The following is a 25,564-nucleotide window of genomic DNA, read 5'->3' on the forward strand; positions in this document are numbered from 1 at the left end:
ACGGGGAGGGCGTTTTTCCGCCGTGTGCCCTGATGCCAGATGACAGTCGGTTTGGGCTGAGAGAAGCATTGTTTATTCCAGGCATCTCACTGCCCTTTTCAGGCGTGTGTGTGGAGGTGGAAGAAATGAAAGAGGTGGAGGATAGGTGTTCTTTTTAACAACAAGTTTCTGTAATGCCACTTGCTCTTTCTACTCCAATCTCTCACACTACAAGAATATAAATTACCCAAACTGGCCCGTTTCCCCCCCAAACTGCTCTCTGTCTCCAGGAGGCCAGCACAGTCACTGGGAGACTCAGCACCATGGATGAACACGGCTGACCATCCAGTGGGGAGAGAGCAAAAAGGGAGACGTGAGAAAGGAGAGGGATGAAAAAGAAAGAAAAATGGAGGGAGAGCAGGAAAACTAGATGAGAGAATTGAGTTATTTTTTAAAAATGAAGCAGCTAATGGGCTTATTTAATGAGTGACATTGCCTCCATCTAACAGATTTGTTTTCTTTCCTAAGAGGCAGATGGGCAGGGCCCAAGGAGACAAGTAAATGATCTAGATGCAGTTCTAATCAGACAGCTCAGGAGACACAACTGTCTTTGGCAGAAATTGGAATCATAAAGCAGGTAAGGTACAATAGTTGACATTGGAAGCTAACAAATGATCAAATCCAAGTAACTGTCTCTATGCTATGAGCTAAAGATTGAAAACAACAACAATTCTTGCCTCTGGTCACATTATTCTCTGGCTAACCAGCCAGGGAAAAGAATGTACGTGAAAATAAACGAAGATAAAAAGCCAACTGTAACCACAAAGGCATAACCAGCTCTGGAGGTACTGCCTTCTGACTAAACATCGGTCCTCCCTTTTCTGGCTCCTGGGAAAGGCAGGGTGAGTCCTGGATTTAGAGACAACTGCTCGGGGACAGGCCTGCGAAACCCATTTCCTGCAACAGGAAGTACTGAGCTAGAGGGTGAAATTACAGCCTCGTGACGGAAGGTGACTAGCCCTGAACTGTGACCAGTAACATGATCTCAGGTTGCATGATCCGACCTTGATTGCTCTTTGCTTCTGCGGATGAGTAAGAAACATACAAAAATAAATCTATGCTTGGCAGTGATTACAGAGCACCGACTTAATTCATTTTTAAAATCTTCTCCATGAGCAAAACAGGATACATTTATTACTTTTAACTGAGAGAGATAATAAGGGCAGATGCTAGATGTTTTGAATGGGAACATAAACTTAAGCTAACTTTACCTCCAATGTATATTAAAGAAATGTGTAGGAGTTAAGATTCTAGTAAGAGATATGGGATAAATGATTTTCTATTTAAGTCTGGAGAAATCTCAGACTTAAATTGAATAATAAATAAGAACATCTAAAGATTAGAGAAGGAGGCACTGAATTGCTCCACGTTTAAATTTCTTTAAATCTCGTTCTGAACTGTGGTTTCCATTTAAGCTTGGGTGTATCAATATTTACTCCTTTTACCCTAGAAATACTTGCCCTTGTAAAAAAGCACATTTCAAAAGTTTGCATGGCTTTTGTCTTTTACATAACTACAACCACTGAAAGCTTATAATTCGGAGCACATGACAAAAGATGAGTAAGTTTCTCTCATGCATTTTTTCCCCTTCTCCTCCACCTGTTCCTGGCCCAGTGCCTAGGAAGAAATCGTCAATGCCAAGGTAAACCAATATTGGGAATCCAGACCTAAAACAAATACTAGAAAAGATCACATTCCTTATTGAGATTCCTCTAATGTGTCAAGTCTTTAAGCCACATCTGACCTGTAACTGAGGGGTACACAGTGAGATGGAATAAGCTTTTAGCACTGACTGTCTTAACTTGTCCGTGCACCCAGAGGCCTTGTTAAAGAACAGGGAGACTGGTTAATGGCATCCTAAACAGAGCTCGGAACAACGAAATCGATCTCCCTAAAGCAATGACCTTGGCTTAATAACCATAGAGTTGACCGGCTAATTTCCATGATTAAAAAGCCTGCCTGTGCTCAGCAGTGACTACTCACCATTCTCTACATTCGCCAGTCGATGCAGAAGGGGCAGCCAGACCAGGCACTGCGGGGGAGGATCTGACATGAGCGTGTCCAAGAAACCGTTTAACGTGACCTTTTTCTGCATAAAAAACAAAACATAATAAAAATACAACAACACACCAACCCGTGGTCGTTTAGAACAGAGAGTACGCTTAATTTAGCTGCGCTGCAGCTATCATTTGAGATGGAACAGGACGTTCAATGAGCCTCTAATGTATGAAGAAACAGAATTTGAAACCAAGTTCAGCAGAATTTAAAACACGGAGTGTGTTTTACACTTATACACACAACTGAATTATCTCCACTGAGGCCGAGTCAAGATGCTCACATAGAGAAAATTCTGGAAGCGTCACTTTCCCATGGGAGGGACAGGATGAAAATGACGTGGAGAGATGGACTGACATTGCCATGAAGTGTTACCCGGCTGTGGGTCATGGCAGCTGCCACAGTGCCCACATCAGTCTCCTGCATTTGTAGAATAACTTCTCTTGCAGCAACCTCAGGTGAAACCTCACTCAGAGCCCTAAATGTCCCATGTCCTGGAAGGTTTAGGTAGCGGCGGGTCTCATATTTTGGGACTCCCACAGTGCGATGCGGCATGGGCCATACTTTTTCGTCTTCTTTGACAAACATTGGTGAAACTTGGTGGTGTGTCAGACTTGTGTTTCATGTGAGGCTGAGGGACATTTCAGCTCTTTTGATCGGGCAGTGAGAATGACCCGGAGACTATAGGGTTGTTGTTTTTTTTGTTTAAATATATTTTATTGATTTTTTACAGAGAGGAAGGGAGAGGGACAGAGAGTTAGAAACATTGATGAGAGAGAAACATCGATCAGCTGCCTCCTGCACGCCCCCTACTGGGGATGTGCCCGCAACCCAGGTACATGCCCTTGACCGGAATCAAACCTGGGACCTTTCAGTCCGCAGGCCGACGCTCTATCCACTGAGCCAAACCGGTCCGGGCTATAGGGTTGTTGTAGGATTAAATTCGACAATGCGAGTAAACAGCTCAGCCTGGTGCCTGGCTCGTGGTCAGTAGACATCGCCTATTATTATTATTGAGGTGTGTGAAGTTTAGTGACTGATTCACAGGACATTCGTCAGAGGCTGGAAGATGTGCTACGGGTTATCGCGTATCTGAGAACTGCCTGGAGTGACACACAGGAGGAGAGCAGCTGCTGTTCAGAAGCTGCTTCCTTACACACGCTCTTTCCTACCTGCTGAGAGAAGCAGGACCTGGCTGACTGTTCCGTGTAACCGAATGAGGGCCCTTCAAACACGGCTGTGGGCAGTTTGAGGACTTCCCGCAGGAACTGATCATAGCGTCCGTAAACCATCACCCCACTGGAGTCAGAAATCATTGAGAAAATATCTGATGGGAGAAAAAGGAAAGATATTTATAATTCACGTAAACATTTCCCATGTTTCAGTTCAATGTATCTGTTTCAAACAGCACAAATGTGGCAGAATAAATCCCGTCTATGAAAGAATCATGGAAAAGCTATTTTTTATGCTGAAATATTTCTGGCACGGTGTTTTCTTTGGAGTGTCTTTGTAGATGATTCTGGCACATAGCCTTAACTAGTAATTGGGATAAGATTAGCATATTTTGATAAGACAGAGCATATAACATTGTTATTTTGAGGTCAATTATGAACTCATATATAACCCAAGGCAGCAAATTTTGTATATGTGAGAAATATGCTGATCTTGTTATTTTTCAATGTAACTTTATTTTAACTTCTTTTTGTTAATCCCCACTTGAGGATTTTTTCCCATTTATTTTTAGAGAGAGTGGAAGGGGGGGAGAGAGAGAGAGAAAGAGAGAGAGAGAGAGAGAGCAAGAGAGAATCACATCGATTGGTTGCCTCCCAACACACGCCCCAACCAGGGCCAGGTACTTGCCCTTGACCAGAATTGAACCTGGGACCCTTCAGTCATTGGATCAATGCTCTATCCACTGAGCCAAACCAGCCAGGGCTATGCTGACCTTGTTTGAAACACACAATGAAAATTGTGTTATAGCACTGGTGTGTGTGTGTGTCTAGCTAGAAAGCTATACATATCTATATTATCACTGAAAAGTTTGGGTTTTGGTGTAAGATATTGAAAAATGAAAGACACAAGGGGGATAAGGAGGTAACGAAAACACTTGATTAACTCTCCACAGGAGCAGAAAACTTCCTATAAATCATATGTTCTGGGTGGAGGCATTTGATTCACAGGGAAGGGTCTTTGAACTCACGCAGTCAGGAGGCAGCCTGGCCTTGTGGTGGTCAGTGAGGTAGAGCCAGGCTCTGAGATGATTCTCAGCAGAGCCTACGGCTTCCCTGAACCTCTGTTCTTCAGCGTCTGCCACTGTGTGCACTTAATGCATATTAACAGCATAACTTCCCAAGGAGCTTTGTAATTCCTCTGTGGAAATGCCACCACTGGAACGAAAGGGTGTGCTATCGTATAGTTTGCCCCCATGCTGGAGTGTAACGAGGCCAGCCCAGCTGCTGGGGTAAACTACTGGCAATCCAGTGTGCTACCTCTCTTCATTTTGGGCTTAATTTTTCAAGGTCGAAATGTAATCTGGAGACATTACTTCATACCGCAGTCAGATGCTAACCACATTACAGACTTTTATTGAATTATGTGATAAAGATGTGAATTGGCTCTCATTTTCTTTAAATACTCCAGTTTTAAAGGATTTATACTGTGTTTCAAATAGTTTATCAACCATGAGGCTATAGAAATTCTACTTGAGCAACAAAATTAATGTTCTCATCCACCTTCACAATGTTGTTTACCTAATGAATTTTATCTCTTGTGTTTCATTATAATTAGTCAAAAATAAAAAGTTTGCCAAAGGCAGAACTACAACCCTTTATGTAATTCCAAATATAGAAACTCGAGAATTCCAATGAAAGGGGAGGGGGGAGGAGGTGGAAGAAATCTAGGAAAACCAATGGACTTGTGTATTAGAGCGGCCGCTTTGTTTGTCTTTAGGCAGGTTGGTCTGAGCATACTTGGGCCATCCTGACGACCTTCTAGGCTTGGCTTGTCTAGGCCAGAGCACATTTTGAGAAGTAGACGAGGCCTTTCAAATCTTCCAGGAAAGAATTTAGACAACATCTCTAACTAGAGCGAAAGCAGGAGGAGTAGCAACAGTGAACTTTCACAGATTTGAAGCTAATATGAGCCTCACTGATGTGGATGAAGTTTGTTAAGCAACAGCCAAACTAGGGCTCGGTCACTGGGATGAAAGGGAAGTGACTGTTAATGCCACTCAGGTTTTTAAAAATAAATGAGGGGACTCTGAAGAAGCTATCAAAGTAAGTATTTGTACCTTAGTTCTAGGCTCTCTGTCTTCCATATATACATATACATATGTAATATGCTTATAGTATGTAAGACATATGTATGTATACCAAATAGAAGGCCATTTCAAAGATTAAATTAGTTAACAGGTGAAAGCACAGAGATGTAAAGCGCTCACACAGTGCGTGGCACCTCGTACACAGGAAATGGTAGCTATTTTTATTATTAAATTTGAATCACATTTTTTCTGTCTTTACTTCATATAGTTGCCTCCCTATTGGAATTATCCTGCAAGGTCCCAAATGATACTCTAACCACCTTTGTTTTTCCTATAGCGCCATACAATGATAGATGCTTTAGAAGAATTTATATTTGTTGATTTACGCAGCTAAAATTAACAGCTCATACTAAATGTATGTAATTGTGCTCAGCAGTGAATATACAGAAAAATAAGCAGGTCCTAGTCTTGCCCTCTGGGAGGTCCAAGTCTGTTGAGGATGACAGCAACATGTATACATCATGCATCACATGGCAGCATACATTATAGCATGGTGGTGTGAAGGTGGGAGTAGTAGGGTGTACAGGAGCTCAGAGAGGGGCTCCCAGAGGCAGCAGTGGGCCAGGGAGGGTTTCCTCACAGAGGTGAGTGCTCGGCGGCGTCAAGGACAATCAGGGTTAGCCAGGCTTAGGAAGCTGGGTCAGGATGTGCGGAGGCATACGCGCAAGCACAATGCACTCGCCAATCTGCAAGTAGCTCACTGAGTCAGGAGCCACACGGAGCCTGGTAGGAGGGGAGGTGGATAGGGAGAGATTCCCAAGCTCCACGAAGGAGTGTAGATTGTGTCCAGAAGATGCCGGGGAGGCACTGAAGACTTTAAGGCAGGCCAGTGAGTTAGAAACACTGCCTTGGGGACAGGCGTGGGGGCAGAACAACCAGCTGAGTAATAGAAGCTCAACAAGCACACAGTGCTTGGTGCTTGACGTAATACTGGTCTTTTAAAGAAAACAAAACAAGCCTCCCAGAAGCTCTAGGAGAGCACTTGGCATCCCAGGCCCACAGCATTGAGTTCAGAATTCCTTAAGGTCCTCAGGACTACCCAGGAGCCCCGAGCAGAAATATAAACAAGCGCTCCATCTCAGTAAAACAGCAGGGCACAGACAAACAGCAAAACAACAGCTATAATCACAGCAAGAATAATGTGACAGGAGGACTATATCAGGTCAGTTTGGTTAGGGTGCTGAGCCCGATGACTGAGGGGGTGCGCGCGCACTCTCGGCCTGCAGGTGCACAGGGAACACCCCGCATGTTGACTGGCTCCTGGTGGCCCTGAGCTTTGGAAATTGTGCTGCAACCTGGGTTTGCTGTCCCTTCTGATGCATTTAAAAGCAGTTTCCAAAACTCAGCTTTACATTGTCTGTGGTTTTTCTACTTGTTTTGCTTTTTACAATTTCTAATTTATTTGTAGCCAATTACGCCCACCACGCCCACCTGTCCCTGAGGAGAGCTGAGTGGAAACACGGAAACCACCAGGGTCCTTGATGGCACAGGATCAACCTGGTTGATGAAGGGCTGTGAGTTCTGAACTGCGGAAAACGATTCTCTCCAGTTTTCCTCAAACTTATTTTAACATGAGACTCTTTTATCCAGATGCCTGTTGGCATGACACTGAATAGGTATTTGGAAATGTTTCTTTAGTCTGAAAAACACACCCATTTGTCTAATGTCCACAGGGTGACTCAATAAGCAGTCACACAGGTGGGCTTACAACCTGGGCCTCCTAGTTCCCATCACAGCGTTCTCTTACTCAACATTGTGACGTGAACTCATGATATTTAGGCTAAGGGAGAGGATTAAATGAAATTTTTTCTTTTAAATGGCAGCATGTCCATCATTTTAAACGGGCTATATATGAAAATTCTTGCCCCCACACCTCCACCCTAGGGCCACTGAATCAGAAATTCTGGGAGTGGGATCCGAAATCCATGTTTTAAAAAGCATTCCAGGTGATTCTATACATAACATGGGTATAGGGAAAGTAGTCAGGCTTCCCATCTGGTGCCATTTTACTTTTAAAGTATGTGATTTACTTTAACTCTCTGAGTCTCAGCTTCTTTACCTACAACAAATCAACCAACCAAAGCACTCCCACTGTTCTGTCCATTTAAAACTCTACATATTAGTGACAAAGGGACATAAAAGCCCCATAATCACTCACTGTACTGTGGCTATCATGCTTTGATTGGCGTCCAGTTAATTCTCAGTCTACAGTGTCTCTACGCAATTACCGTACCCCCTACCCTGGCAATGTCTACTCCGGCTCGGTTGGAGTTTCTAGCGATTTGAACAGCACTGCCTGAGAATGAAGAAACATACCGGGAGCTTTGGCTTTGGATTACCTAAAAAAGGAAGGGCGGTCCTTCAAGTCCTTATAATGATGGACTTGTCTGTAGGGCAGTACAGTACAATGAACATGAAAAGAAAATATATCTTACTATAATATCACAAAGTCTAGTTGGTAACACTCAACAAGTTATCAATAATAATAATCTGTAAGTAGAAGGAAAGCATTCCTTTCATTAACACTTATCTAATATGAAAATATTTCTATGACAAAATTCAACCATCAATGCAGATCAATAAAGATCATATTTCAGCCTGGCCAGTGTGGCTCAGTTGTTGAGCATCGACCTATGAACTAGGAGGTCACTGTTCAATTCCATGGTCAGGGCACATGTCCGGATTGCAGATTCAATCCCCAGGGTGGGTCATGCAGGAGGCAGCTGATCAATGATTCTCTCTCATCACTGATGTTTCTCTGTAGCTCTCCCTCTTCCTTCCTCTCTGAAATCAATAAAAATATAATTTAAAAAAGATGATATTTCAAACCACTGTCATAGCATGAGGAAAGTCACAGGTGAGCAGGGAGACATGGCAGGACTGAGGAAGAGGGAAATGTGGTGTGGAGGTGAGATAAGGGAGGAGAAACACGAAGAGCAACTTACATCTTAATTTGTCCATGATCTTCCCTCCACACAATGTGGCTAAAGCCATTTTGACAGCAAATACTGAAATTTTGCCATGGCCTTCCCTGTTTCATGATAATAGAAAAGAAAAAAAGAAGATGTCATTTGGAGAACTTCTAGTAACAAGGTTTGACATTTTCTGTTCTGTAGAACTCACAGGACAGCTGATGCATTATGTGAACAATCCATTTAGCAAAGGTTGTGAATACAAGTCAGCACACATTTCCAAACAACTGTCCAATCAGTTTCCTTCTTTCAAGAGCCAGCAGACTCTTCAAGTTATTCTTTGTAGATGGCACCTTGCTCAAAGCATGGACTGGCAGCCAGAGGGATATGTATCATTTAAATATGGGTTAAAGTCACAGAACATGGGTTTCATAAAATAGTTTTATTAATGACAATTCTATCATTTATACAATTTATTTAAACACTGCTTCTGATTTTTCTGGTCAGTGAATTCCTGACTTTTGTTAGAGTAACTATGAGGACTTTTTAACCACACATTTTCCCCCCAATGATCATTTCTTTCCCACAAGCCAACTATACTTAGGTTGATCCACCTACTTTTCAAAGGGAGCTGGTATTTTAAAGGGACAAAAGCAAAAGCTCTTTTTGACTGGTTCTCCTTCTACCTAAATGACACCAGAGCTGCCAAATTTCATTGATTTATGAACCATACTAACTTGCTCTTCACAAAGTGTGATACAAAGGGCATACTGTAAGAAGTGTAATATTCCAGGTAATGACGTTCTAGCTGGAATAAACTCTTTATTCTTACATCCTTAGAATCAGAAAGTGTATCATACAGAATTAGTAATTTACTGCTTTGATAGTTGTTACTCTTAAGAATGACCAAGAGTTATTTAAAATAATAATGTGGCTGAAAGGTAAGTCAAGTCTGTATTGACAAGGGAGTAGTATATAGGATGAATCATTTATATGAATAAGATTCCTATAGCTGACATATTAGGAAAATAAGATGTAATAAATATTTGTGTCTTTGTTCCTTACTAGACTTCAGAGTGAGATCATTTGTTGTTCATCCTTGTTGTTGTCAGTCTTAGCAGAGTGCCTGAAAACCATCTAGCCAGAATGCAAAACCGAAGGAACCCTCTGCTAGTGACACCCCCATTTATATTTCTAAGCCTGGCCACAAGACTATGTATTTACTCATTGGAAATCTTCACTTGGATATTCCACGTCAAACCAAGTGTGTTCAAAATGGAACTCATCACCTTTACAGATCTTCCCCAAAATAGTGAGCCAATCCTATTACTAACCTGCTCTTCCTTCTCTAGTCCTTCTGATTGTTAGAATCCCCGTGTACCTAGTTACCCAGTGAATCCTGGGATGGGGATCAGCCTTGACTTCTTGCTCTTCCTAAACTCACTAACACCCGAACACATGTTGAAGGCATTCAAATATCCCTCTTCACTGTACATTGAACTCATTCTTTTCTTCCCATTCCCACTGCCATTTCTTCCAGCAGCTTTTGCTTTAACACTGTAACAGCCTCTTAAATATCCTGTTTGAATGCTCATGTCACAAATTCAGCCATGTTATTTCATTATTTAAAACCCTTCTTGCTCTGTTTGCCTAAGGATTTGGTTTTAGCCTTTCAGTCTTCTCTAGTCTTATCGGCTCCATTTCTGTTGCACTGCACACCACAGTCCCACTGTTTAAGGCCTCCGCCCTTCCCAGGACTCTCCCACCCATTCATCAAGACCCAGCTCAACAGCTTCATTCACTCTGCTCTGAAAATAGTTTTATTGCTCACCTCCCGGATGTGGAGGCAATGGCTATCCCCTGCTCTTTTGCCTATTATGTGGGACCTACACCGTGTGACCTTGACTTGTTCATTTGCATGTATGCATGTGACTCAACTCCACACTGAGAGACCTTGGGGGCAGGACTGCCTTCTGTGTTAGGTGAATTTCAGTGCTTGGCACTTTGTCTCACACAGAGTCACTGAACAATACATTTCTTATATTAATTAATGACTATTAATCATTATAATTGGTGTTGGCAGAATTTTGAATGGCCACTCATTATGTTGTTTACTACTTTTAGAGCTGGCAGCTATAATAAAAATGCAATCATTTTGTAAAAAACCACCCCATTAAAAATTATTCCATGTCCCCTGCATTCCCAATTGCATGGATAACTAGAAATATCAAAAATTTTATTTTATGAAAGAATTAGTTTCTTTTCCTAAACTGAAACATGGCTCAAATAAGAACAGGAAAGTCTACACAGTGTGGAGGGACAGGAGTAATATAGAGATAAAGCAGTCTTCAAAATGCAAAGAAATTGAACAGCATTATATGTGAGACTTTAAGAGTGATATGAGTTTCTTTCAGTGACTCGGAGCGAACAATTTAACTCAAGAAAGGGAACAGACCACAGATGATGTGGGAACAGAGCAATATCCAAAGGATGAAATGATGAGAGCTCACGGGTGAATGCTTAAACCTCAGCTTTTAATGAAGAAGATCATAGGGAGATTGCCAGTCTTGTATTGTTCCTGGAAATGCAAGATTAATGGTATGAAACCCAACAGTGGTTGTATCGGAGCTATTCTGCCAAATTGATACAATAAATCTCGGTAAATCACCAAGTGGAGGGCAGCTCAATGAGAGCTCTGCAGGAACTCAGGGGTGAAATTAGCCCACTGGAATGTATTGTTATGCAGGCTACGGTGCCAGATGGCAAATGTGACCCCTGTCGGGAAGGAGGAGTCAGAGGCCTCTGCGTTCAGACCACTGACAAACCTTTAAGGAGTTGGAGGAGTGAGTGGAGATGACTGACTCCACAGTGGAGAATGGGGGCACCGGAGACTTAAATACAGATGGATCCTTCCTTTTCTTTCCTTTCCTTTTTGAACATTTTCAGTAGATACAACAGGGTGAAGAAAAGGGTGGTGGGAGGGGAGAGAAAGATTTTCTAAAGGCCTTTGACAAGATTCCATAACAAAAGGCTACTCTTTACTGTCATCTTGGGATCAGGGTCCCTACTTTTGTGTGAAGAAAGAATTGGCATTAAATAAAGAAGCGAGCAGCAGAGAGAAGCTGGCTCCATCCCCAGTGAAGAAATGTAGGAACTACTCTCATTAGAAATGGTCCTTTATCGGGGCTGTTTGACTCAGGAACAGTCAGTGAGACCCGTCCATGGCCAGGAAGTGGAAAGCCAAGCTCAGGAGGATGGATAACAGGAAGCTTTCCGGAGTCGTGTGCAAACAGGCAGGAAAGCAGCCTATTGTTCCAAAGCGAGTCAGCACGTGCCAAGCCTCTAGGAGTGAAGCAGTAAAGCCCAACATATGGGGTGTTGGCTGTCGGCCACCACTTGGGAAGCAGCCCTGCCAGAGTGTATGGCGGAGGAAAACCATAGCTTGTCCCTAAGGCTGTGGGCCAGGCCGCCTCTGAATGGGCGAGCCCAGGAGAGCACCGGAGAACGTCTATCTCTTCTCTCGCTTTTATGAAACGCCATGGCAGCATGCCTGCATTTCACGTGCAGTTCTATGGCCACTCTGAGAAACACGTCACAGAGCCGATGTGCCTGAGGTTCTGTGCTTCACTGGGAATCAGTGATCGATGACAGGACCATACAGCTTTTCTTTGTAAAGTCAAGCTTTAGTGCAGCTGACATTTTAATAGCATAAAAGATACAGTGGAATCTTAAAACAGATATTTACTATTAGCCTGACATTTTTTATTAAAAGAATAATTTTATTTTTAATGTAAAAATTTTACTTATTTTAATATTTTTTTTTCAATGTAGAGTGAGAACACAATGGATAAAACATACTTTACTCTCTCCACCCCCCCCCCCCCCCCCCCACTATTTGTCTTTTTGGCATAATGGAATATATTCCACTTATAAGTCAATTACACTGAAGGTTTTGCTGATGCAAACTTTACTTTCCTGTTCTAGCTTAATGTCAAAAAACACCCAATTATATGGTTATATTGGTAATAACTAAAAAGGTATTTAAAAGAACTAGCAAATTATCAAAGGTACAAACTGGAATTGCTTCATAAATTAATGTTTCCTTTTTTTAAAAAAAATTCCCTTTATAATTTGTTTTCTTACTTTACATTTTTTCAAAATTTTCTAAGGGGCAACTGATTGACGATGGAAACAAGAAAAGCACACCCCCTGGGGTTACTAGACGGAGATTTGCAGCGTGTCTGTCTTAAAAACATTTGACTCATCCTAATAAAAAGTGAGTCATTATGCTCAGATTCCATGAGTTTATAGAGAAAAGCCGATTTCTTTGAACTAAGAACATATTACCTTCAGGGGAAAGTTGTCTGGGCGGGAAAATCTGCTTCGATAAGAAGGAAAAACAACCAATAGATAAGGAAAGGTCTGGGATGCTGGGCCGGGTTCAAAACGGAATGTCCATTTTCTCTAAAAGGCTAAGAGAGGTTCTCCAAGCAGAAGTTAAAGAATCCCATGACAAATTTCACGTCCCTGAAAGTGGGATTTGGAATCTGACTGAGTCTTTTTTGAACAGGCTGGAGGAATTATTTCTCTATCTAGGAGTACTACAATCAGAAGCTCGTCTTCTGCCAATCTGTTTTACAATAACACTTGGTAAGCATTTTTGATACGCAAAGGCACAACACTCAACCTGCACCATCACTTCCGCCTCCGGCTACTCTACCTGGGATGACTGGTTGATCTGCATCACTCACTTAGTGACTCAATAGATATGTAGTGACAATGCTTAAGAGGCTGGGGATATTTACTCACAGCCTATTGGAGAGAAAGCTGAAAACCAGTTAGTTTTCAAACCACACATTTCCACAAAGTGCAGGGAGCTCATCCTATTCATCTCCAATCCCCAGTAATATCCTGGTACCTGGCACATAGCAAGCTCTTTATATGTATACATGCTTTCTGACTTACCACTTAAGTTTTACATTGAGAAATTCTAAGTGTTTGAGTAAAATTACAAACATTGACTTTAATGGCCCTTAATATTAGATTGCACAGTCATGTGATCCCTTGAATTTAGAAGTGATCACATACATAATTTGGGCTAGATCACATACGTAACTCTTGTTTTGGGGGTAGTGAAGCTAACATGTGGACAGATAGAAACTCCTCATTTGGCCCTGGCATCCCAGAGGTTAGCAAACTATCTGGGAAGAGAAGCTCTCATAACACTGGGCCAGGTGAGTTTGCCAGAAGTTTCTCCAGAATGGAAGGGGACAATTCTGTCGACATTGTCTCCCTTACCCCCATGAAATCCCATCTGCTACTCATCCAAAGTATAAGTCAGAAAGAGGAGTGGCATTGAGATGTTCAATTTATCTACAGCTGTGAAAACTCTTCAGAAAGTGATTCCATGTTTAGCAACATAAGTATTTTCTTCCAGAACAAAATTTTAGTGACCAGATGAGAAAATTCTATGGATATCTCGAATTGAAGATGTGCATAGAAAAGCCAAGTAAGCAAAATTTTAAATATTTAGTTCTAGCCATATGGGTAATGAAGAAAAAAAAAGAAAAACATTTGGTTTCATATGACTCTTCTCTTTTTCCTTTGCCTCAAAAGTGAACAACATGTTTTGTTTTTGCACAGAGAAATGGCCATGTTCTTTGTAGCACGTCTTGCATTAAACATCAGAATAATTTTTAAAACTCAAAAGGCAGAAGGATTTTGGCAGAATTCCAGAATTATTTCACATCCATCCATCTTAATAGTGTTGTGGTTCTTTTCATCATGTTGGGGGCTGGGGGCGGGGGTCAGCAGTGGGAATGGATGTTCAAATGGCTCAGCAAGGTGCCATATGTCAAACAGAGAGGAAAAGACCAGGATTTTGTGTTCTGTATTCTCTATGAGAGAATATTGTACAATGGATCTGAGTTCTGGATGGCAGTCATAAAAATGACTCTAAATCTACAATGTGTAACTTGTTAAGTCCAAATATATCTTTTCATACACACTCTGTCAAATATGTCTAAATACCACACACTGAAAAGGCTAGAAATGTGAGGGTAATAATAATACCCTGTAAGAAGCAGGGAAAGCCTGGGGAAAAAGTCCATTAATTCCCATTTAAAAAATGAAACAGAAAGCATGAATAGAAATGAACTTAAACTGCTTCCTGAAATAAAATGATTTTGACTTTTCTCTCCATTCACCTCACCTAGTATGCAGCTGTACTACCTGTAAATTATTTAACCTCTTGTCTCAGCTTCATCACTTACTCACCCTGGAGAATTATGATAATATAGTGCCAGATCTGTAAGATTGTTGGGACACAGCAAATGAGGAGGGCATCTTAGCTATTATTACAATGATTATATTATCATCATTAGAGAATTGGCCTGAAAAATGGAGCTGGACCCCTGAAAATAGGAAAATCACCCCTCCTTTTAATATTTACCACTGTCCTACTATGAGTTTTGAGTGGCTGAATATATGTGAAAATAACATTTGCTAAAACCAAGGCCATCGTCCCATAATCTACTTTATGAGGAACTATCCTAACAAGAAAGATTCTCCTGAGTTGAAATGAGATTAAGTTAACAGACTAAATTGATATTAGTCTTTCCCAGGAATAGGAAGAGAGTAAGACAAGTATATTGAAATCTTTTGTGAAAATAGGACCATGTGCATTAGTGACTGTGAATGTTTGATTTTCTTCTCTTGTGGAGCAGAAGTTAAAATAGAGGGTGTGAATCTTGGTGACAGAGCAAACTTGGACTCACTAGTCTTGGTAATGTATCAGAGATCAAGGAGGACTTAATCTCAGAAAACAACGAAATCAGTGTGACAAGAGCTAAGAAAAGTCAACCTTTGATTTTTTCATTCATTCATTCATTCATTTATTCATTCACTAGGTGATTAATTATGAGCTGCATATTGTACTAGGTGCTGTGCGTACAAAGAAGACCTGGTTCCACTCTAAGGCAGCTTATGGGATCCAGGCAGACGAACAGTAAGACATGCGCTAGAAGAGAACAGCCGAACCAAGTGTAAGGAGCTGGGAGCTGGGAGCTGGGGAAAGGTGAGCAACTCAGCCACGAGAGGTGAATTGCTCCACTGTGTATCCGATTTGAGACCTTACCTCTCAAAAAGGCCACACTTTTAAGAATTATTTTCAAGGTAACCATTATACCTCAATAAAGCTGTTTAAATAATAATGATTTTCATCTGACTTTCTGCCATGTTATTTTTCTTTTGTACTTTCAATTTTCTAAAAAAGAATAACAATAAAAGTCCTTAGAATATTCCAGAGAGATCTGTCCTCATTTCAGATCATTTTCTTGGCAGAGTCCAACTGGGTAGGTCTGGTGAATTTTAAGGCACCATGAAAATAATGACCACTTTTCTTTGAATCCAAGTTCTTATTTTTCATGAATTTACATTGGTGTAATCTCTTTTCTTTTTTATTTTTTCATCATCTCTTTTGAGACCAGGTTCTTAAGGTATCTCTAACTTATACTTTGGATTTTATGTTTTTTTTTTCTTCTTAATGTGTTCATTTAAATACAACAAATAAAAGAAAATCTCTTAAATGTGTGATTCTATAATAGCAACAGCACATCCTTGATCTTCTAGAATCAGGCTCATTCATGTCAACCACAATACAAGGCTCCTTTATAAACACTTGAGTGGATCACGGGATAGGTGGTAGGAGGGGACATCAGATTCCCATACTGGATCTCATTTGGATAAATAGGAGTTTACAACAATAAGAAATAGATCAACATTTCTTTTATTCTTGTTTCTCTTCTTATATTCACTTCTAAGTTGAATTTTCAGATATCAGTACTTCCTGGTAGCTTATATCTCACATTGTCTAAAATGTGAAAAGCCACAAGAGGGGAAATTTGATTATCAGTAGAATGGCATATACTCATCTGCTCTGTCAAAGGACCGAAGGCAGAAGTACCTCAGACTGGGGCCCCTGTGTGAATGTGTCTCTACCATGAGCTCTCTCTATGTAGATGTGTCTATCCATCTACTACAATGAGATCAGGGGCCTTCGTATCTGTGTGAAGAGTAGGAACCAAGCAAAGGTTTCTTCTGAACATTTGTGTGACCTGCGCCTTAAGCTTAGCATTCATCATTCTTGAAATAATTCAGCCATAGTATCATAGTTATTTAAAAAACAGTTACAGCTCTATTTTCTGAAATGATCTTCCCAATATTTCTAAACAATAGTGAAAAATATAACCCTATTAGTTTCAGTCCCATATATTTTACTAAATCCCCCCTTCCTTATTATTAATCTGCCCTGTTTCTATATTTATAGAGTGGGCCCAAATTATCTTTTAGCTTTGATTCTTGATGAATCACCCAGTAGTACTCCAAGAGTGAGCAGGAAATTATATTACTCTCTTTATATTTTCCATTGTGACACTTATAACAAATAAGTCCCTTAAAGACTCGACAGGTGAGTCTGAAAGCTGCCCTGCTCTTGCTAAGGGGACAGGATGGGAACGCTCCTTCTAGGACTTCCAGGGCCTGGCTCCTTCCTGCCACCTGTCCTGAGGAACCACAGCCTCTCTACCTGCCCTGCTCGGTTACCATAGCGATTAGCCCAAAGCAGTACATCAGCTCTGAGGTCGGTACAGACTGAGCATAGAGTCTTTCACGCTGGACGGCTGGGTTTAGAATTGTTTACTGCAACGTGAGAATTTCTCAGAGCGTAAGAATCTCAGAAGCAACAATGCATACTGGTCCGACTGAGCACAAACACTTCTGTTAGCACCCGGGGTTGCAAAGGCACAGCTGGCGACTTTTGTAAGTCAGGGGCATAAAAACGTTAGCCTGTGCCCGCCTTACATACTCCCGAGCACTGGCCAGACCATGAGACTGAGGCTGACACGCGTCCGAGAGTCTTAAAGTGAGATTGCCGAAAGGTCAAGTTAGTAATTTCCCTTTTTCATATTCAAAGCCAGTCGCGAAAGTGGAGGCATTGATACCATCTCTAGGCCAGAGGCTTTCACAAGAACCCCTTTGAAATTACAGGCTGATCATGTAATTCAGGGGCGTTTTTCTATCTCACAAGGCTGCACCATGCCGTGGAGAGGGCACCTCGGCTGAATACCTAAGCGCCCACCCTGCCCCTGCACGCTGAGGCCCCGGACAATGACAGTCCCTTTGTGCTTCAGCTCCTTTACCCATAAAAAAGGAGATTTGGAAGCGCAGTCTTTAAGATCTCAGGCAGCTCTGAAATTCTCTGACTCCGTGAGGGGAAATGATAAGATAATGAGGCTGGATTTCAATCGTGGTGCGTGGATAGCTTCACTCTGCGTTATGCGGCACGTCCTCGGCCAGGCCAGGCCAGGCAGGTCATAGCTACTCTCACTGGGCTGGCCCCGACACCCCTTTCCACCTCTCACTGTTCACTCCAGAGTCTTGTCACTTCCCCTCAGAAACACTGTCTTGGGCAATTTGCAAAGAAGAGAGTGAAAAACATCCCCCTCTGCATGCTTCATTAAATCGCTTCCCTGGCACGCCATCACACACTTTCAAGCGTCCATAGCTTCTAGAAAGCGTGGGCTGAGTTAAATACAGGTCAGGACATAAAATACAATTGTACTCAATTTCCTATTTTGCTCTCTAGCCTTTTCCACAGCAGTTAAAATTTATGTCAAACACAGAGACACTTTATTGAAATAAGTATCTGATCAAGACGAAAGAGGCAGTCGGTTGCTCGAGAAAATTATCTGCAATAAAGACCAAGAAGGCACAAGAGGAGCATGTGAAACGTAACCGCCATTCGGAAGGCACTCACGGGTCAAAGGCCGCCAGCAGGAAGTTGAGCAGGAGGCCGACGGACTGCTCCACGTGGATCTGGTGCGTGGTGGGCATCCGCTTGTTGAGCTGGTAAAAAATGGTGGAGAGCACAGCCTCCAGGCGAGCCACGCTGAGTTCCGTGTTCGGGTCCAGGTTGTTCAGCGCATTTTCCCGCAGAGCTTCTATGACGTTCCAGATGTCCACCAGGTGCACTGCGCACAGGTAAAGGAGAGTGAACGCATCAGGCCACGGTGCAGAGAAAGGCAAGCTCACTATTCACACGTCCCACCTGTCACGGCGCTCACCGGCTGTGTGTTGGACGACTGTAGGGTTGCCATAAGCACAGTACACAGTGCATCATTCCCAAGACTGGATCTACAGTGTATAATAGCATGCAAATGCTTTACTGAATACCACAGTAGATAGTTACTTCTAGTCTTCATAACAACCCTGAAAATATAGCTGTTTTCCCCACATTACAGGTGAGGAAACAGGATCAGGGAAGTTAACTGACCAAACACAAGTCCAAGTCCAGTCAATGGCAAAACTGGCCTTCAAATCCAAGTCAGTCTGGCTTCTTTAAAAAACTGACATAAAGTTGGCATTTAACATCGTGGGCCTAGAAGGTGTAGACTACGTGGATTAGATAAATTTATACATCGCAATCCCATTACCACAGTGTTAGCTAACTTCTCCATCACGTTCTATCATTTCCTTTTCACAGTGAGAACATTTAAGATCTAGTTTCTCAGCAACTTCGAGGTAGATACTATTTGTGATTATAGTTAACAAGTCTATTGGCTTAAAAGCATTTTCCCGTTGTACATGCTAACCCCTAAAAAAAAAGAGAGAGAAAAAAAACCCCCACAACACTTAAATTGTATTATTTGGAAGGATGTCATAACTGCATTTGAGAATTTAAAATATTTTCATTTACATATTCTTAGTAGTATAAGGTTTGAAATAAGAAGAAAGTGGACAGGAAGACAGGGGTGGGGGGGTGGGGGGGTATGAGGTATCACTACAGTGCAACAGCAGAACTAAGTCACAGATAACTTCGCTGGTGAGAGCAAACAGCCAATTAACTTAAGTCATGGTTGCTTTCACTAGCGTGGTCAAGAAATCCATTTCTATTTCTGTTCACCCTGAGGTCTTGTTATGACGTCCCAGAAACCATTGCCACAATCAAGATAATACATCCATCATCCCCAAAAATCTCCGTGTGCTCCTTTGAAATCTGTCCCAAACCACAGATCTGCTTTCTGTCATGATTTTCTAGAATTCTATATAGCTGAAATCATCCGGTGTGCACTCTTGTTTTTTTTTTGGGGGGTGTGTGTCTGGATACTTGTACTAGTGTAACCATTTTGAGAGTCATCCACGTTGTTGGATGTAGTAGTTTGTTCCTTTTTGTTGCTGAATAGTATTCTATTAGATGAATATATCACAATTTGGTTGTCAACATACCTGCTGATGAACATTTGGTTGTTCTGGTTTCTGGTGATAAAGAATAAAGTAGCTATGCACAATCATGTACAAATCTTGGTACAGACATAAGCTTCCAGTTCTCTTGCTAAGTACTTAGAAAGGAAGTGGCTATGTTGTATGGTAGGTGTATGTTTAATTTTGGAAAATCTCCCCAAGTGTTTTTCAAAGTAGTTGCACTATCTTACATTCCCATTAAGAGTGTATGAGAGTTCCAGTTTCACCACAATTCCACCAAATTCTGGATTCACTTTTCATTACACTTTTGCGTTTGGAAATAAACGTTGTCTTTCTCAATGAAGTGCAGTTCCAGTTCCTGAGAAATGTGCATTCCCAAGTTCCAGTCTCCTACAGCTTTGCTAATTTCTGACACTGTGTTGAAAGACACAAAACTGACACCTATTGAGCTCCTCGACTTGGAGTCCAGAGCAGTGGACTTGGAGTCTGAAGACCTAGGTGCAAGTCTGGCTCTTCTACAAGAGTTTACCCTCTTAGCTTCGAAGACTTACAGCCTCGCTTCCTAAGCTATGAAGTGGGTATTGTGTTCCTTAAATGGGAAATGCATTAAGTCAAAAGCAGCAGTGCCTGTTATACAGACACAATACGTTATACATGAACAAATGAATAAAGTAAGTTCATATAATTTTTTTTTGCATATCTATGGGTTTTGACACAGGAACACAAAAAACTTTTCAAATAAATTACTTTAATGTTAAGTTTGGATAAATTCAGATTTATGGGTTTTTAAATTTACAAAATTCTCTGTATATCACACAAGGAAATTATTTGTATTTTTTTATGTTATTTGTCAAATTTTCCACTTTAACAAGCAAGGTGCTCCAAAAATAAAAGCATCTATAAGTTGAATTTATTTATTTTTTGAGGAAAAAAGCTGAGATTTTTACCACTATTCCCTACATATTTGATCTCTAGAGCCTCTGGGTCCAGTCCTTGGGGAGATCTGTGGGTGCAGGACACAAAAAGAGCAGCGATGAGGGGACCCGGCCTGTTGTCCTGATTGGTATCTGTGCTCAGGCCACCAAGGGAAGTAGGTTACTATCTGCTTCCTGACTCTGGGTCGTGTAAAACAGGCACTGGAGAAGAGGCACACGAATGGTGAACTTGAGCATAGGCGGGAAATGGCTACAACCAAGAAGGATAAATGGCTGCTGGGAGAGGGAGGGCATCTGGATGCTTAGGTTTCTCCTAGAGTCTTTGTAGGGCACAGAGAGGCTCCCAGGATTCCCAGGGGTGGAATCATGCAAGTCCATGGAAGCGGCCAGCACGTCCATAGACGGTGGGAAGGTCCCTCAGGAACTTTAGCATCTGTGTGCCCAGCCTACACCAATCTCCTCTCTGCCAAACGCACTTTCTCTGAGATTCCCTCCCTTGATGAATGGCCTCAGCCCCTACATTCTTCCCCCACCCCAGCTAGAATCTGGATTTCATCCCTGGATCCTCATATCTCATACGCAATCAATGACCGAGTCCTACTGGACTCTATCTCCAAAGTATCACTTTAATTCCTCCATTTCCATGGACTCTTATTCCCATCACCCAATTTCACCACCCAATGTTATCACCATTATCTCATCGACTAGGTCCATTCTTTCATCTTCATTCTTTCTCCACACCAACTCATACCACTGTAGCCAGGGTGGTATTTCTGAACTGCATATCTGACTTGTCACTCATTCGCTGTGTAAACTCCTTTAATAACTTCCCATTACGTTGAAACTCTTCAACATGGATGGTGAAGTTCTTTCAGACCTGGCCCCACTTCCTTCTCATCTATTTCTCATCTATGCCTTAGTGTCAACACCACTTCAAGGATGCTTGTCTGGATCTCTCACCTCTAGGTTTTGTACCCTCCTACCTGCCACCTTAGGACCCTGCTCTCCCCATTATTCAGTGGACTCTGTGCAGGCCGGCTGGTTGTCTGTTTGTCTTCTGCATCGTATGTTGCACAGGAAGAGACTCCGTCTGCCATGATACTGTTCACACCCCCAGCCTCACACACAGCAGGAGCTTAATACATATCTGTTGACTCAGTAAACACATGACAAGATGACGACTCAACAGTGAGTGTGCATGTGACTGCTAAAGAGGCAATATGGTATAGTCACGCAGAATCACAAAAGCCTTGGTTTGCATCCCAGGTACATCATCTGTCATGTTACTTGGCTTTTCAGAGTCTTCATCTTAGCAAAGTGGGGCTGGCAAGAGCATCTACACTCAGATGATTACTATACAGAATTGGAAAAAAAGAATGAATGGGGTGATGCTTATAAATTGCTTGGATAGAGCATGTAACTTGGGAAATAATAATATGGACACATAAAGTATCTAGAAATCATATGAAAGCTACTAAAAATAAGTATGTTCTATATTTGGGCTTTCACATTTAAAGTCTCCATATAAGGAAAAAGGAAGTATTAATTACGGCTGTGAGACTAGATAATTACACATGAAAGTACAATGAGGCTTCATAGTTATGTGCAAGGCCCTGCGGTAGGGCCTGGGGACCCAATGGCAAACAATGCAGACGTGGCTCCTGTCTCGGGGAACCGAGTCTGAAGGGGACACAGAGACGAGTCAGTCACACAAACAGATAAGCAGAAATTCTGTGACTTGCTGGGTTACGTTATGGCTGTGAAGAGGCCAGAAGTACAAGAAAAGCACTTCACACGGTATTTCGTGCACAATAAGCATAGTTCAATATCTACTAGTTATTATTGAGAAAGACGAGTATCACAATTCTTTTGCTGAGTTGAAGAGGAACACTACGAAATGTGCTAAGTCGAGAGTCATTAGGCAGTTATCAAGGGGTCTGTTTTAAGGTCTGACAGTTGTATAAATATGTTGCTTCCAGTTGAGCATTTTAGAAAATGAGGACATCTAGGTATGCAAGAATGATGATATACCACTAGATGGCACTGCACACATTTTACTAATAGCTCTCAAGCTGTAACTGTCCATCATAGAGCACCTGCTATTAGGTATAGGCGATAGGAAGTGGGGTTTCCTCATCCATATGACGGTATACGTTTTACACTAATAGACTAGAAAAGGCAACAGTTTGCACAGTGACATTATTTTGTTAACATTAATCATATCAAGAATAAACAAAAGGTTTTCTTAAAAGTAGAATTTAGCTCTTCATAGAATAAAAAATACGGTTAGTGTTAACTGCAGATAATTAATCATGAACACCTCACAGTAGCTTTGTCTTTATAAATAAATGAAAATAAACAAAACTTCAACAGTTTGTCTTAAATCCAAGAAATCCCAGGTGGAAAGAAAAAGGCTAGGATGAGGATTGGGGGAGGAGGGTTTGGGGTTCGGGGAGGGGGGTGGCTTCCCCATGGGTAGAGAAGAATTTTCGAATCTCAAGTGATGTTGCTCATGTGTCCCACTATTTGAATCGGAGATGGACTCTTAGTTCATAGTTAGAGATGACTTAAATCCAGGCGTCCCTGGGGAATGCACAGAAATGCCAAACTCATTGATAGCTAATAGAAATGATGGGTGACATGTTATTGGAAGTAGTAGAATTGTGTGAATAGGGTAAAATACAGAAGAGAGGGTACAGAAAGTACAGGAATATCAAAAGACAGCTTCGAGATTTAGTCTATCGCTGAGTTTGTCCAGAACCAGCCTTCCCGGGACCCCCTCATAGAGACCGGGTGCAGGCCAGTGGCTCTAAGCACAATGCCCCTTTTCCTAAAGCACTTGGAGATCTCTTCAAAATTCCCAAGCCCAGACTCGACCACTCACTGACAAGAATTGAGGAGGGTGGACAAGGGTTTTGACAAAGCTCTGCAGGTGATTCTGCCGACCACTCGTTTAGAAGCCTTGGGACAGCTCTCAGAGGGCCTTCGGGTAGGGAGGGCCAGTAAACAACCATCTTGCGGAGCTTTCACTTCCATCACTTCGGAGGAGTGGCTCTCACTGGAGGCACCTACAAGGTTGGAAAGGGCTCCCTCGTGATGCCGCTGTGGCTGGTCTGGGCCATACTTGGAATTGCAAGGTACGAGGTCTGTTAGGAATGCAGACTCTCAGCACCCCCACCCCCCTTAGACCGAGAGAATCAGAATCTGCCTTTTAACAACGTCCCCCGTGTACATTCACAATAAAGTACGAGAAGTGCCTGAAATCGGTAGTTTTCACTCCTCTCGCATCAAGATGGCCTGCGATGTCCTATTAGGTTGTGAGGTGAGCAGCAAGAAGCTGGTAGTTACCAATTAATTTCTGCAGTTTAAGGGTGATTTCTGTGATTATGTACATACACAGTGTCTTAGAGGGGTTCGAGATTATGTCTATAAGAAGGCCACTCATTGCATTATGATCTGCTTTCATATCATATGAAAGGACATGGAAGTTGGGCTGGGAATGGAAGATGATTTGTTGATATGCCAAAGGGACTACATATGCCATGGGGATATATATATATATATATATATATATATATATATATATATATATCCTCTACTGTGTACACTATGAGTGTGTGCACCCATGTTCACGCCCTCTCAACCCACAGCCTCCCTGGTTATTCATGTTTCCAGTGATGGTATCTGAGTCTTTGCTATGACTTGTTTTCCTATTTTTTAAAAATAGATTTTTATTGAAAAAGAGGATAGAAGAGGGTGAGAGAGATAGAAACATCAATGATGAGAGAGAATCATTGACCGGCTGCCTCCGGCAGGCACCACACTGGGGATCAAGTCTGCAACCCGGGCATGTACCATGACCAGGAACTGAACTGTGACCTCCTGGTTCATAGGTTGACGCTCAACCACTGAGCCATGCTGGCTGGGCTCCTTTTCCCATTTCTGAGACACACAGGCAAATGCAGATTTGACTTGCTCGTCAGACCCCAGCGTAAAGGAGATAGGTCATTTCTCCTGAAAATTCATCCAGTTCTCTCCGCCCTGGACCTAGGTCTCCTGACCTTCAGTGCATGATTTCTGGGTGAAATTTCCACTGTAGCCACACTCTTCAGAGTCTGAGAACCAAGTTCAGGTGGTGTTTCTGATTAGGTTACGCTGTGGGTTTGAAGTGCCAAATGGTGTGTGTTTCATAGCATATTCTTAAAATATGCTTGTTGGCTTGTAGGGAAGTTAATCGTGGTGATTCATTCCTTTATTACCCAATAAAGTTCTGGTGTCCTTGGAACTGAAAGGTGCACACACGTCTAAGCTTTGTCTTTTTCCTGTGACAGCTCTCAAAGGGAAATCTCTTTCAGCATTCTAAATGCCACGTAGAATTTCAATAAAAATGCTTTTAGGGAGCTTTGCACGTGGGTCAGCAGCCACAGGGGTGGGGTGTGAGGAGGTGGTAGAGGAACCCACTCCCTGGTGAGTGTCAGAATGACTCCAGGTCTCTCCTCACACTCATTACCCTAAGCTGCTATAACTAGCTTTCCTTCTCAGCCTTCCACTCCAGAGACTACAAACTTCATTCACAGAACAAGCATTTCTTTAGCCCTTCCTATGTGGCAGGACTGTCCTGGGTTCTAGAATTAGCACAGGCAAGAGGGGCATCTCTGACCACACGGGACTTAAAGGTGATGGGGAACCGAGATGTTTAGCAAACAAGCACATTGAGTGTGCTACAATGATAATCTATTTTCTCTTACAGAGAAAAAAATGGGCTTAGTGATAACAGATTTAAATCCAAGTGTTTCTTCATTTGTATAATGGGAATAATAATATTCACCATGTGTACCTTATAGGTGTTCTGAGGAACAATAAATATTTATATGGAAAACATTAAACTGTAAAGCATGCTATGTATTTTAGGTATTTTTAATTTTTGAGAGAAAACAGAACTTAAAATTTACTGTTACATTCAGAAAAAATTATAAAGCTTCCTCCCCTCAAAGTCTTTCCGTTCTTTACTTTGCTCTGTAAGTTATATAAGATACAATATTTCT

General features: G+C 41.9%; 1 protein-coding gene across 8 annotated transcripts in view; it reads right to left on the reverse strand.

The window, feature by feature from the left end:
• Nucleotides 1-25,564, reverse strand: part of DTNA (dystrobrevin alpha) — a 220,703-nt gene that overhangs the window by 64,565 nt on the left and 130,574 nt on the right. For all 8 annotated transcript variants that reach the window (XM_070421194.1, XM_070421203.1, XM_070421195.1 and 5 more), the window contains exons 5-8: nucleotides 18,140-18,353; nucleotides 8,359-8,444; nucleotides 3,267-3,421; nucleotides 2,023-2,128 (exon numbers count right to left, since the gene is read on the reverse strand). In XM_070421194.1, the coding sequence (XP_070277295.1) occupies nucleotides 2,023-2,128; nucleotides 3,267-3,421; nucleotides 8,359-8,444; nucleotides 18,140-18,353 (561 nt within the window). The remainder of the gene's footprint in view (nucleotides 1-2,022; nucleotides 2,129-3,266; nucleotides 3,422-8,358; nucleotides 8,445-18,139; nucleotides 18,354-25,564) is intronic.

Source organism: Myotis yumanensis, unplaced genomic scaffold (genome assembly GCF_028538775.1).
Source record: "Myotis yumanensis isolate MYYU_CA2020_CCGP unplaced genomic scaffold, mMyoYum1.0.hap1 SCAF_7, whole genome shotgun sequence".
In the NCBI taxonomy this organism is placed as follows: Eukaryota; Metazoa; Chordata; class Mammalia; order Chiroptera; family Vespertilionidae; genus Myotis; species Myotis yumanensis.